Source organism: Galendromus occidentalis, unplaced genomic scaffold (assembly GCF_000255335.2).
Source record: "Galendromus occidentalis unplaced genomic scaffold, Mocc_1.1 scf7180000077484, whole genome shotgun sequence".
Lineage (NCBI taxonomy): Eukaryota > Metazoa > Arthropoda > Arachnida > Mesostigmata > Phytoseiidae > Galendromus > Galendromus occidentalis.
Window position 1 is genome coordinate 2117112 of NW_003805472.1, and position 13902 is coordinate 2131013.

General features: G+C 51.2%; 1 protein-coding gene across 1 annotated transcript; it reads left to right on the plus strand.

The window, feature by feature from the left end:
• The first annotated feature begins 5925 nt into the window (after positions 1-5925).
• LOC108864539 (protein daughterless-like) lies at positions 5926-12411 on the plus strand. Its single transcript, XM_029112122.1, has 3 exons — positions 5926-6090; positions 10915-11332; positions 11486-12411. Exons 1-3 carry the CDS (start codon positions 5926-5928, stop codon positions 12409-12411), a joined length of 1509 nt encoding a protein of 502 aa, XP_028967955.1.
• The last annotated feature ends 1491 nt before the right edge of the window (positions 12412-13902 follow it).

The following is a 13902-nucleotide window of genomic DNA, read 5'->3' on the forward strand; positions in this document are numbered from 1 at the left end:
GCCTGTCATCGTGATTCCGGGGAGATTTTCCAGTGCAGAAGGATACCTTGGAAACCGAACATAGGAGATTACTGTAGAGAACCATACCGGTTCACAGCCGGCTTACAAGACAGTTCTCTCGTATATAAATACTATTGTACTTAGGTTGGGTCATCAAACTTCCGTTTCCACCTTGAAACAGCATCGATTCCCACATGATTGAAACGAAGGCGAGCTTACGCACAGTCGGTCTGTGGTATATGGTTCTTCGAGCCGAAATTATTCATCTCTTCTCGGATCCTTGCCAATCACATCATTCATCTCGCGTTCTTCTATGTAGAGATGTGATTATATTTCTTACACCTCCTCATGAATCCATCACCGCATCGAATGTTCAGTGTCACCTTGGAGAAAAACAACTCGGATTGAATCGTCATCCTCCCATATCGCATCTAGGATGAACTATATGTAGATCTGTAAATTTCCGAGCAGAGTCATCAATTAGTTCGTCACTGCGTATTTTTCCTACGAGAACCTCATTCAGCAGTGACTTGACATTCATGCGTAAGGGAGCGAAGGACCAGCTTGCCATTGACCGATACACGTTGGAAAGGAAACCGATTCATTCTGCTGGTTAAGCATGAGGGTTCTGCCAACGGCATAAGCCGACGATGAGGACGTCAGCGGAATCCACGTACCGCGAACACAGAATCGAGGGAAACAGGAAAGAGAGAGGAATTTCGAGGGATAAAATCCAACTCTAAAATCAAATCATCTGTGTTCGGGATCGGCTCCGAAAGCTGCGGAAAGACTGAAAAATCAAGTGATTGCATACCAGCCATGACGGAAAACGACACGCGTGGTACCGATACACCATGAAACACGCGGAGAAACAGACGAAAACACAAGCATACGAACCCAACAATTAATTACCGAGAGGATTATATACAGAGATTAGATGAAACGAGAATCTTATCGAGTTACGAACGTGAAGGTTCCCGAGAACGTCGCCTGTGCCACAGTTGACTTCCTTCGATATGTGTCAAGTATTGAGATCATGAGAGCTGAAATAAACTCAGATGATTACGTCCAACACATATTTTATTCATTCGCTTCCCAATCCCTCGTCCGTCAGCGACTCCGCTGGATAGCGGGAGATGCTTGGCAAAGGAAGAAAGTCAGAATGTCGAGGGTCTTCTGCGGCTATGCTGTAAAGCGAATATATGAAAGAAAGTGAAGGCTAGGCAGCCCAGTTTCGGGCCCAAAGGTTCGAGCCTGGATCAGCATGTACTCGTATCGGAGCTGATTCAGGGGGGCGTATCCTCCTCGTTGTTCTCCTTCACTCCGGAGTCCCAGAGACACATGGCTTGCCGTGTAGCGATAGACGAATTTCGACTTGTCGCGAGAATCCAAGAGGGGACGCTCGGCCCAACGGAACCTTGCCCGCCCTGCCGAGCTTCCGCCGACCTGGCACGACTCCGAACTCCCTCCTTTCTTCCCGGCAAACGAGAAACCGGCTTGACGCGCTCAAGACAGGGAACCCGGCTGCGACTCTCCGTGAGGAACGGAAAAACTCCATCGAGGCTTGCGTGAGCCGCACGGCATTGTATGGGTCTACGAGCTTCTCTCAGCAGGAGGAGCATAATCGGAATCGAAGGAGACTTGGCAATCAACCGAGACACGTCGATATTTTCCCGGGAGACGGAGACGTTTCGCGTTCCGGTGGCCGAGCTACGACAACTCGGGCAGCTGCAAGTGCCATGTCGAGAGAGACTTGCCGCTGAATGGATAACCAATCCGAATCCCATTATGACGAAAGCACGATTCCCGCTGGTCGCGCTCAAGGAGAGCGATCATCTACAGCGTCGAATTTCGGAGCCTGAATCGTGAGCTTTTGAGGGACGCTACAAAGATAACGGCCTACGAATGCACATCAGAGAGCATCATTTGTGGATGAGGTTGGAGTCTACTCGACTCCAAGGAGACTCTCCGAGCACCGACCGATGCCAACTCCCTGACTAGCCTTAGAAACTCGGGCACAGACGTTAGATCTCTCAGACTGAGATTCAGAGAGCTATGACTTCGCATGTACCGGGTTTGCGCTGAGTCGAGACTGGAGATCTCCGCCTGCCATGTTTCTATCATAGGGGTTCCCCTTTTCGAACACATTGGTCTAACGGAAATTTATTGGTTGCAAGTCCCTTTCATCGTTCTTGTGTGAGTTGACAGAGATTTTGCGTCGACTTGAGCCGTGGTTGGGTCGAAAGCGAGAGAAATCAAGATGTCGTTGTGAGTGAGGCCGAGAGCCCAAGGCTTCCGATCCATGACCAACGGGTAGCGCTTCCAGCCAACAGCTGATGTGACTGTCAAGTGGTACGGCGCGACGTCGACACCTCGTCTGTCCTGAGTTCGATCGGTCATCTCGCGAGAAGGCTTCGTGGCCGAGCTCCGATTACATATTCAAGAAGAATTTCTATTTCCGCAACCAGGTTCCTCCAAGATACATACATATACCAGATGCAATTATGAGATGGGAGAGCTCTGCGCTCGATTGGGTCAGAAGGGAAAATCTTTCCAACGCTGGACTTTCCGCGCCGGTCTCGGACGGCAGCCTCATCTGAGAGATCCCGTCCTCGGTCTCGCTGGTTTGCGCGAGTTTTCAGAAAGATATGATCACCCTGGATCATGTATCCAAACGTGAATGAGACCGTTCTGACGCGCGTCATTGCAATAGAGCGGAATTGAGCATTGATGGGAGCAGTGATTCCTGCAGACCTAATGGCAAATTATTGGGGCAAGCTACTGAGATAGCTCATGTCTGATTTACAATGGCTAGCATCCAATATCCTCTTCACGAAGATTCTAGTTCTCGCTCTGTGGTTCGCGGTGCTTTGCCGAAGGCTCACGGGCTATCGGATAGAGAGCAGCTTGCCCATAGGATGATCATGAGTCAAGAGTGAATCTCATCTGTTAGATGAAGAGTGTAGTCCACAAAGGCCCTGCGGAGCTCCGTATCTTTAGGTGCTTGGGATAATTTCACCTTCAGAAGTCAAGGAACGTCCGGCCATTGTTTCGTGGGTATCTCACCATCAGGCGCCCAAGGTACAGAGAATCGCCGGTATACGGGGCTCACCAATCTCGAGCATCTCCCGCATATATCGTCGGGAAGGGATGTGCTCCCACGGCAGCCTTCGGCCTTCGGAATCCCGGAAAAATCAGTATTCCTTGCGGCCTTCTGCTCACTGTCTGAGGTATATGTACTAGAAGCGTCACAGTCATTCGGTTCGAGCCGCGGCGGCGTATAGAGAGAGGTGGGGTAGACTTTTGGCCGGTGGGATCAAGCCTTTCCTCCGAGGTAAAACGGGAATCGATAACTAGCCCATCTCCGAAGGGATCGATCTCTTATGTGATCGTCCCTATGAATCAGCCGAAGCCGACGGCATCCCGGAGTGTTCTTGAAAGGGAAGATTCTGTCTCAAGGATCTGGGGCCTCTATTCCCGGAGAGAAGATGAGCTCCCCGGAAAACGGGTTCCTCATCGGATTTCGAGTGACGTGAACAACATCAGATTCGTGCCTCGGAGTCTAAAATCCGCGAATACAGACGATCGGCCGTTGGAAGGTGTATTGGCAAACAACGAGCTCCGTAGGCTGCTTTGAGAGCGCTGGACCGAGGCGGTCTACCTGTTAGGCAGCTCGAATCAGAAGCGTTCGCGTCTACAACCACCTTCTATTGTGTTTTTTCTACAGCGACGAATGACGAGGATCTCGCGGGACTGACCCCTCACCAGCCATCCAGTACGCCCGCCCGCCCGGCCAACTTGATAGTGGTGGCCAACAGTCACGGTCGGATCTATCCGCTGCTTTGGCCCGATGCTTCCATACTCTTTCTCCTGTTCCCTTACGACAGTTCGTTAATGATCATCGTCCACATAGGCATGCTGGAGCGGACAGTGTGTGAAGTTCCGATTCGAGTCTCTTCACTTGTTCTTCACTTCTTGAGCTGCTTCACGTCGTGGTTTCCATTCTTCTCAGTTCGATACTCGGAGAGAGTAGGTGAAATACGAGGGTCCCACGGGAATCAGCATTTCGCCACCAATTACAACGAAAACAATATTATTGAGATTAAGGCTCTAATCCGGGTTGCTTCCGATCAGCCAGAATCTGCCTGGCGAGGGAAACTGGCCCGAGCTCCCTATAAGCAAGCGACTCGGTGTAAATATTACGATTAAGCGCATGGTAGACCCTGTTAATCTTGACCGACTGATGATAAGCAAGGACACTATAATTTACGACGATCAAGGATTTCGCCGCGCGATGGGTGCTCATCGGGGTCCTCTAAAGCGGGACGTGAGGATGATTGATCTCTTTTTCGCAATTTTCAGGTGATAATGAGCTGAATCTAGAAGCTCCTGAGGTTCCTTGAGGTACGCTCGAGAAGTCTGTTTGAAGCACCGCGCGGTCAAAACGGCCAAAGAGACACCGCGCACATCCAGGACAGTGTAATCGAGCGGGAGTGTCTTCAAAGTCCAGATGGTTTCCCGGAACGAGAAAGACCGCACCCTTCTTCTCGTATAAGTTTCGAAGACTTCGTTCCAAACACCGTGAGAGGCCGAGAATCTCTCCCGGATCGCGGCCGCTCCGAGTCTGGGATCGGGGAAATCACAGGAATGGAATCCGCTGGAGTTCTCGAAGTTCATCATATCGTCCCGCTTCTCTCAGGGATGAATGAAGCTTCACAGATCTGCCAGAATGCAGGAGAATCTCGATACAAGATAATTACCTACATGAGAAAGTGATTTTTTGCGATTGCCCTCCCCCGACGAAGCTCGACGGCGGCAATGCCCCACATCGTCCCTTTGCAGAAGGCTAAAGTTCGGTCTAAAATTCTGACTCTCCTGCCTAGCTCTCTGTCTGGGTCCTGAACGGAATCGTCTCACTACCTATTCTCCTACTCCATTGGGATATCCGTCGGATCTCCGGTTTCCGTCAATTCCGAGAGTCTGAGTTTCCGAGAGGTGGCAGAATTTTTCGCGAGCGATCAAATATTGATGATTGCACCGAACTCAACATCGGCTCAATTCAGGTTTCGATTCAAAATCATCCGAGCCGGCGCGGACCGTTCATGATGAGGAGCATATGCGTTTCGATTGTGATATTCTCAATGAGCCCGCCGAATTCTCTGAAGTTTCCTCCGTGGTTTTCATAGTCGAAAAGAGAGAGACTGCTCAGCCGATCCCCTCCTCTCAAAGAACCAGTCTCCTTCACCGAGCGCGGCTATGTCAGCGTTGGATCCGTTGTGGGACAGACCCTCACAAGTGGCCCTTTCCTACGAGGACTCGCGTGCACACTGGACGCGTTGTTCTCAAGAGAGCTCAGACCGCGTTACGTTGTGATCCAGTGAGTTTCGTGAATGTTCTTGCAATCACCCCGTATTCGGGAGAAACCGTGAACGTCCACCGATGCCTCGGCTACTGTTCTGAAGTTCGCACATCCCGCAGCCGGTTGGGGCTTCGTAACTCGCTCTGTGCTTCGCCCTAAACGCCGTCGACTTCGTCCACGCTCGCGATCGGTGCATAGTCGTGCGTAGCGCTCATCAGCTGCTCACCGATTCCAAGCGTCCAGCATCGAGGCCAGTCGTCGTGCGACGGCGCATCGACGAACATCCCGTGCTGCTCGAAACTCGGGAGTCGCTTCCCTGGCCGAGTCAGAATCCGCAGCTGATTGCGGCACACATCTCGCTGACTGAGGCGACCCGGAACCGCTCGAAGTTCTGTGGCACTCGCGGTCTCAAACAACGCGGTTCGACCATCCCGTTGAGCGTGATTGAAATCTAGACTCGGCCAGACGAACAGTGGCCAGAGCACGGTGAAGTTCGTGGATCATTGGTGTCTGATGTTCGACAACATCGTTTAGCGAGGGCAGCCCCTCTCGTGTCGACGCGCGTAATGCACAGAGTGGGCCCAATGGATCTTCCACCTCCTCCGCCCCTTCAGCCGATTCAATCTTTGCCTCCGTTGGCTCAACAAACAAGCGACATGGCCACCACGCAATTATTGTCCGGCTTTTTCAACGAATACTCCTCTACAGCAACCCTCGGCTCCAGTCAATCGGTGAGTATCCCATGCATTCTACCGTCAATAACTTCCTGGCTGCGAGAGCCAACACGAAGAAGGATAGGTCCTCCCCACCAAAATTTCATTTCGTATCATGAGCTCGAAGTGGCGCACTCAAAAAGTGCACTCGACGGAAGTTCGCATCGTGACATCATGTAAGGCGAGAGCATTCCAAAACAATTCCGCGAGCGATCACCACTAGGACGTGGCGGCCTGTGCTTCCGTTGCACGATACTCGCCGAAGTCAGTATCGGCTCAACGAGCGATAATCTGAGCAGAGGATGCCAGGAGCACGGATATGACGAATTTCACGATCGTGTTTTGAGCTTTAGAATTATCCCCGGATCCCGAACCACAGTGGTGATGAAGCTCAAACGTTTGCTTTATTCCTCTCGCTCTAAGGGAGATATTCCGTAAATTCGAAACACTTTACAGCAGCAACATCGTGAATCGGTGCTGACAATGGGAAAATGCCCTGTCTGCCACGAGGGAGGAAGCGAAACTCCGTGCCCTGGAGGACTTTTCCCTTCGGGACGGGCAGTCGCATACATATGTAACTTCAACGTAGACGGAGGTCTTCGGTATCCCCCAATGCGGGCGTGGAGTGCCTTCTCGGAGAGCTCCTTCCCGTATTTGCCCACGGGTTGGAAGTTTCGGGATTCGTGAGGGACTCAGATATTTCTCACCGCATTTGATTCTGTTCCCCCGGCGTGGGTGGGGAACATAAATGTTTCGGGCGTCTATTCCTAGACTGAGGACTGAGGTTCCGGCGTGAGAGTCGACCGAGACTGCATTTAAAAGAAAATATTGCGACCAGTGTTCTCGATCACGACGAATATAGCATTCGAAGTCAGGGGTCAGCTGCTGCCACTCGTCGGTATCACTTATTGTGAGCGGGAGTAAGTTGCGGATATGTTGGAACCTGTCCTACTCGGATGTGGACGTATCTGATTCTCAAGCATACTTTCGAGTGTTTCGAAAGCATGCAAAAATAGAGAGACTCCTCAGCGACACGTGCAGCTAATTGGTTCACTCGACAGAGGAGAGTTTCCGAGCGATATGAGGAACGCGATGAAGTGAACGCTCCAGCACACAGAGACGACCCGATGCTGGGTTTTTCTCGTGAACTCGTCCCACTGAACGAAGGCCCGGAGATCTGTATGTGTCAGGCTGCTTGCCTTTCACGGACCGCATCTATCAATAGATATTGAAACCACAACATCAGAAATCGTTTGCGGCGGCGAACGCCTCATGCGCATTAGGACATTATTATGTGTTGCCTCTCCATCGTATCATCGCTACATATACAGAACTCGATTGGTATTTTTCCCGACAGCATGTCACAACTACATTTGGTCCTCAATACGACTGCTTGGGCTACGTGATTTTTTCGATGCGAAATTCGAAACCTGCCCTACGAAGTTGGAAATATTGACCGCTGCAAATAATCTGAAAATCTGAAAGAGCAACCTCCCGTGTTTCTGAGAGGGTGAGAAGTCGGCGCTCTGGGGGAAGAATACGGTATGGGCGATGGGGAGTGATCGTCACGGTATGCAAGAGCAGAATATTCCTGCGGTCCTCGAAAACTGAGAGATAAATATTCCGAAAGGATCGATTGTTGAATAGCCGAGAGAGAGCAGACTGAAAATTCTCATAATTCCTAGTCGAGCCGCGTCAAGCAGCGTTGCTGCTACCGCTGCAGTAGCTTCTTCTTCTCACCGAGTCTGGCTTCTTCTCTCCCGACTTTTCTTCTTATTTTTCACCTCGACTTCTGCTCTTCGGTGACGGGGCGACACAGTCACCGAAAAAAAACCGAAGTCTCACAAAACACCTGGCCCTCATTGGAGGGATAGCGGCGGCGGCGGTGGCAGCGGCAGCAGCAGCAACCGTAGCAACGAAGCGGGCGTCGATCTTGGGAAGGATCAGCTAGCGAGCAAACGAGTGAGTGAGCCAGGCAGTCAGTCAGGCAGGCAAACAGGCAACGGTTCCGATCGGCGACCAAATGAAGGCGCCGTTGCTGCTGCTGCTGCCACCGTCTACAGAAAATGTTCGTCATCATTTTCGTTGAATCCACCTCCATCGCTTCCTCACTCTCGACTGTACTTCGTATCCCTGCGCTATCTATCTATGCAACTACAGCAACTCGCTCACAACAACGAAATTCGCTCTCTCAGAAAGCTTGTGCCGCGACTTTTGACTTCAGTGCGGACGTTATTGCGTCATCGGCGCGTTCTGGCCTTCAGACAGCACTGCAGTCGTTCAGGTCGGAAGGTGGCAACCATACCTTTCTTCATTAGGGTGGGCGCCCTAGCGAAGAAATTCGCTCCGGCGTTGGCTTCCATCGACGCGCAGGATCAATTCCCGGAACAACGCGATGCATGACACTCGATTTTTCTAGAAAAAAATGGAGCCAAAAATCCCTGCGAAAAAAAACCCTCGTACTCGTACGCGACCACCTTCTACCCGATATCGCTGGAATCAGGGCTGAAATTCTGGCCGCGCCTCGCTCGCTTCTCAACGAAGATTCCGGACGTCAGTACGAAGTCGAATGTTTCGTTATCCCACTTGAAGAACGGCCTCAATGCAGCGTTCTCTCAGACGCAGGGTCGGACCGCAATGCGATCGCGTACGACATGGACGCGCGGGCTAACGGACGGAAAGACCGATTGATGAGGGGATGGACGGACCTTTGGATGGATGGATGGTTGGATGTGTGTACGTATGCATGCATGGGTACAGGAACGGGGGTTTTCGGGTGGTACACCTGCTTTCTTCGGAGCTCTCCGCAGGAGCTCACTCCATACACAGGTGAGCAAAGTTGGCTCCGATTGTCCCATTGTTCTGTCGCAATCTCCGCGGGACCACGGGCTGTTTTTCACGGATCTCTCTGTTTAACCTGGTCAAACTACAGCCGGATTCTATGGTCGGTGGACGCTCGTGTGCAAGATGCTCGCTTCTCGAGACCGGTCGCGTTCCTCCACTATCGTGCTCTGAATCGTTTCTTGTGAGTCTCGTCCGATACGTCTGGTCGCTTGAATGTGTCGGCAGGCGAGAGGGCAGAGGCTCTCACGAAAGAGTTCAGTTGAACAACTTTTCATTTTTTTCACGAGTCTCTTTCGGTCCTTGTCGCTCAAACGTGATGGATTCCGGGTCGCCATGGAACCGTTCTGATCTCCGCGGGTGTTTGGTCTCTATTTGGATCTCCGTCGGCATTTTTCGCAGCTGGAACGAGGAACGAGCACGGCTGCGGCCAAGAACATCACCTGATTGACGTACGCGGATGAATCTGAAGTGAACGATTCAATCATACTGAACTATTCAGGAGACGTATAATAATTAAGAGAAACATTCCCCGCGCAACGAACGCGCGTCGCCCACGCGTCTCCGTCGTCCGAAGGCATCGCTTTGGTGACTGCTATGAAAATGTATTTCAGAGTAAGTTGAGAGGAGTCTGTGAACGACTATCGAGGGGATGCAGTTCAACTGGTCGGTTCGCGGAGATCGAAGCTCTCTTCGGTGTTCGTGTGGTTGGCTACTTGCTTGCTTGCTTGCCTGCCTGCCTGGTCGCTCGAGGTCGGGAGCATTTGGGCCCCTCCAGACACGAACAGATGGTGGCTTTCGTGGTGGCGTCTACAGAAAGAAGACGAAACTTCTGCTGCTGCCGCTAGCTATCGTTGTTGTTGTTGTTGTCATTGGTGGTGTTGGTGGTGGGGTACTGCTCTGCTGTTAGTGCGTATGAGCCGGGAACCTTCCGCCGATAGACACAGAAAGAAGCAGCGATATATGTACGATCGAAATAGACAGAAATTCCGGAAACAATGTCTCTGGACATCGAGAGTGCGCGCTCCAGAGTTATTATTATTATTATTATTATCATTATTATATTGTTATATGTCTGCCACGTGATAATCTCGGAACTCGATATTCAAAACCGTTGAGATTTGATCGTGGATATCCTCATTATACGGGACCGGTATTCTTTTTCTATGGGTCACCGGGGAAGGTTCGATAGATTCTATAGATTTCGATGAGCTTCGCGTTGGATTCGGACCTCGATTCGTATTGGATTCCATATCTTTCACATCTGATTGGAGGGCGACATGGTCCGAGGGCCAACGATCTCCGGATTCGGACCGTTGTGAGGCGCAATTTGAAGGAAAATCCATAGCGGTGCGGATCTCGACCGAATCATCCATGTTCGCTTCGGAATCTGCTACCTGTTCGCTGCTTTCTGAGCGAGGAACGGGAGAAAGAGGCCTTCTTCTCGACTAGAAGGCTCGAACCCACGCGTCCTCCACGCGTCCATGTCTCGTTGCAGGTTGGTGCCCCACGCCAGATGGCGCTACGGCGACACGGCTCTTCTAAGCGTAGCCAAGAACGAAGGCTCCGTGCGTCGATCAAGCCTGGGGAGGAATCCTCGCCACCTTTCTGTAGGCTCAATAGATGATTGTCTCCATCGAAATGTCCGAACTCCCACTGCCTAGTTTATCCTTCATGCGGAGCTAAGCCAGCCCAGTGAGGGGAAACTTACGAGAGCTGCAAAACCTATGAATGGAGCATCATCCAAAAGTGGAGACTCGATAAAATTGAAATACGTGTTCCCGAAGCGTAGGGAGCAAGCTCCTGGAGTCACGGACTCGCGCAGCTTCCTTAGCCGTGATGTTCCGCGTCATCCAGGCAGTCATTCTCCAACAGCTCTAGTGCTGGGGTTATTCTCCGCACAACTTCATACATACATACATACGGCAAGGGCTAGAGTGGAGAGATCCCTGACTTGAATTTCCGTCCGCCATCTGCAACTAATGGTTTTCTCGTTGACAGGGTTACGCCGACTTCGGGACTATGTTGAACAAGGGCCAGTACACATCGCCGGTCGACTACTTCGACAACTCACCCGGTCCTAGCGAGGGCCATTGGGAGCCCAAGTATTACGGGGGGAGCCTACCCCCACCTCCTCCGCTGCACCACGAGCAGCCCCAGCCCCATCAGTATTCCGGATTGCCCCCGATGTCGAGTTTCAATGAATACCCGCCCCATTCACCTCAGATGACTCCGATTTCGGCGCAATCCTCCCCGCTGCCCCTGTCGGCTGCGCAGGTCGGCAGCGGTACAAACATGCCCAATAAACTTTATGTAGACTACGGGGCTCCCAACGTGTCCCCACCCCCTAGCTGGTCTCAGCCGCCACAGCAGAGAATGCACGTCCCTTACGGTCCGACTGATAGCGCCGTGCCCACAGGTGAGTTTTGATTGCGCATTATTCTCAGGCCATATCAATCGGTTTGAATTATTGAGACCGTAACGCGAGAAAAAAAAAATTCCACCGCGTTCCTTGGACCCTTCTATTAGTGCTCTCGATGTACCGTTGCTGATCGTGTTGTGCCGCTTACAGGAAACGAATTAGTTCCGAACCACGTAGGCGTTATCATGGAAGAACGCCTCGATGATGCTATGAACGTATTAAGGAATCTTGCCGAAGCGACGAGTCCCCAACATCCCCCGCCGCAGTACCCAATGAGTCCCAATTACGCTGGAGCGAGTAGCCCGATCGAATTGAAACCGCCCGCCTATCCCGGAACCGGTCTCAAGGTCGAGGTTAAGGAGGAACCTGGAGCGAAACGTTCGAAAACCTCTAGCCCCGCCCTAACCCCGACTTCTCCAAGTTCAGCGAATGTCAAAGTTGCCAAGCGGCAAAGACCTGCGCCCGTGGCGACGAAGGCCCTCACCGTCGCGAACGTCAACTGGGCGTCAGGGACAAACTCAAACTCGGCCTTGGGTCCCGGCTCGAACTCCGGGGGCGATGCGTTTTCCGTCTCCGACGACGGACTGGACGATGATCCTGAAACTAAGGCAGAAAGAGAACGTGGCCGACGGCAGGCAAATAATGCACGCGAAAGAATTCGTGTGCGAGATATCAATGGTGCTTTCAAAGAGCTGGGTAGAATGTGTATGCTTCATTTGAAGTCGGACAAGGCCCAAACCAAGCTCGGTATACTTCATCAGGCAGTTGAAGTTATAACCTCTCTGGAACAGCAAGTCCGCGAACGGAACCTCAACCCTAAGGCAGCTTGCCTCAAACGACGTGAAGATGACAAGAATGACGAACCGCGACCTCCCCCTCAACATCTCCTTGGAGGAGGACCGATGACGGAATCTCCGATGTCGAATTGCCCGACACCTTCGTGGCTCGACTATGGAGCTAGCCCGCAAGCCACCGGTGCGGACTCCAAGCAACACCCTCACGCGATGCTTGGCGTCTCTCCGGGTGCTAACACTGCGAATAGCCAAATGCCTCATCAGGATCCCAACAGTATTTAGAGTTCGTGGAGGGATCGCGGTGTAAATATGTGTGAGATGTAAAAATGTATCACGTGCTTGAAACGGCGGTGTTTTTTTCGAACAAAGTCCTTTCCTCGGTCTCGTCTCGTGATCGAGATCAGCTGCGCAGAACGCCTAAGCTCCAGGGCTTGAGGTAAAAGAAATCGCGGACTCGATCGAGATCTCCATGTCGAGAAGCAACGACAGCAACCTCGTAACCCTTTTAGACAAAGTGACAAACAAAACTGAGAAGCAATCGCACACCGACCGAGCAACCGCCATTGTTTTGTACAGCGCCTGATACTGTGTAAAATCACCCATTTCTTGTTTTTGACCACGACAAAATAGTTCGGAACAGCGACATCAGCTTAAAAAGCGACAACAACATCAGCAACAACGCGAGAAAGCCAGATGACCATCAGGATCCCCGGAGCATCGATCGTCGAGCGAACAACCGATCTCGATAGCACGCGCTCTGGAATTATGATGACGTCCGATGTCACTCGAACATAAGGGAAAAAAGTTCGACTGTTCCAGACACAAACTCGCGACTTGGAATTCTGACGGAGACGGTGTATCCAGCCGGTCGTCTTAACATCATCAAACAAACATACAAAGAGTTCCACCGGAAGCCCCCTTCATATCTTTAGTGCCGCTCGTCGGCGCATTCTACATGCTGCCTTCTAGGAGAAGGAGTCCCCCGACGCCCGAGTAAATAATGCATTCCGGATAGTTCGACCGGGGTGCTCTCAGTACGGCAATCGATTCCACGGCGACCGTTCTCATTTATCTCGGAGCGTAACATGAGGATTGACGGAGACGACGATCGTCGTCGGAAGTCATCTAAAGCTCTGAGTGATCCGAGAAAATCTCGATAATTACTGTATCCGATGAGTTCTTGACTTATTCGTTGCTCTTCTGAGAGATACATATCATCGATGTCGGTCCCTTCTACTTTATAGTTACCTCCAGCATATCCGAAATATGATCGAATTCAGAAGTATATATAAAAATATATGTATGTATGGAATCAATTTACATATATATACATCTAGACGAACACAAAATGTTAGATAGATCCATCTTTATCTTTGAAGAGAGCGTCGCGCGTCGACGCATCGCCCTTAGCATTGATGTGAGAATTGTATTTTTTTCTTGAAAATTTGCGAAAATTATCCATCAGTTCCAAGATAACTCTTCCGTCGAGAAGAGTTTTTTACTGCGTGAGTCGGTGAACGAGACTGGAGCGATGAAACGCAACAATTGCAACCGTATGCTCAAGGCTTCTGCGATTTTCTCACTCACGCTAGCAACGGGTGAGACGAAAAGAGCAACTTACCATTCTCTACCACATTGTATTCAGCTCTTTGGAGCTATACTCTCGGATTCTCGAGGTCTCGAACTTTTTGTTCGGAAGTGTCTCTCTACTTTCCTGGGTTTGACGGAATGATCCATCGATCAACGAACGAATCAATCAATCAATCAACGATG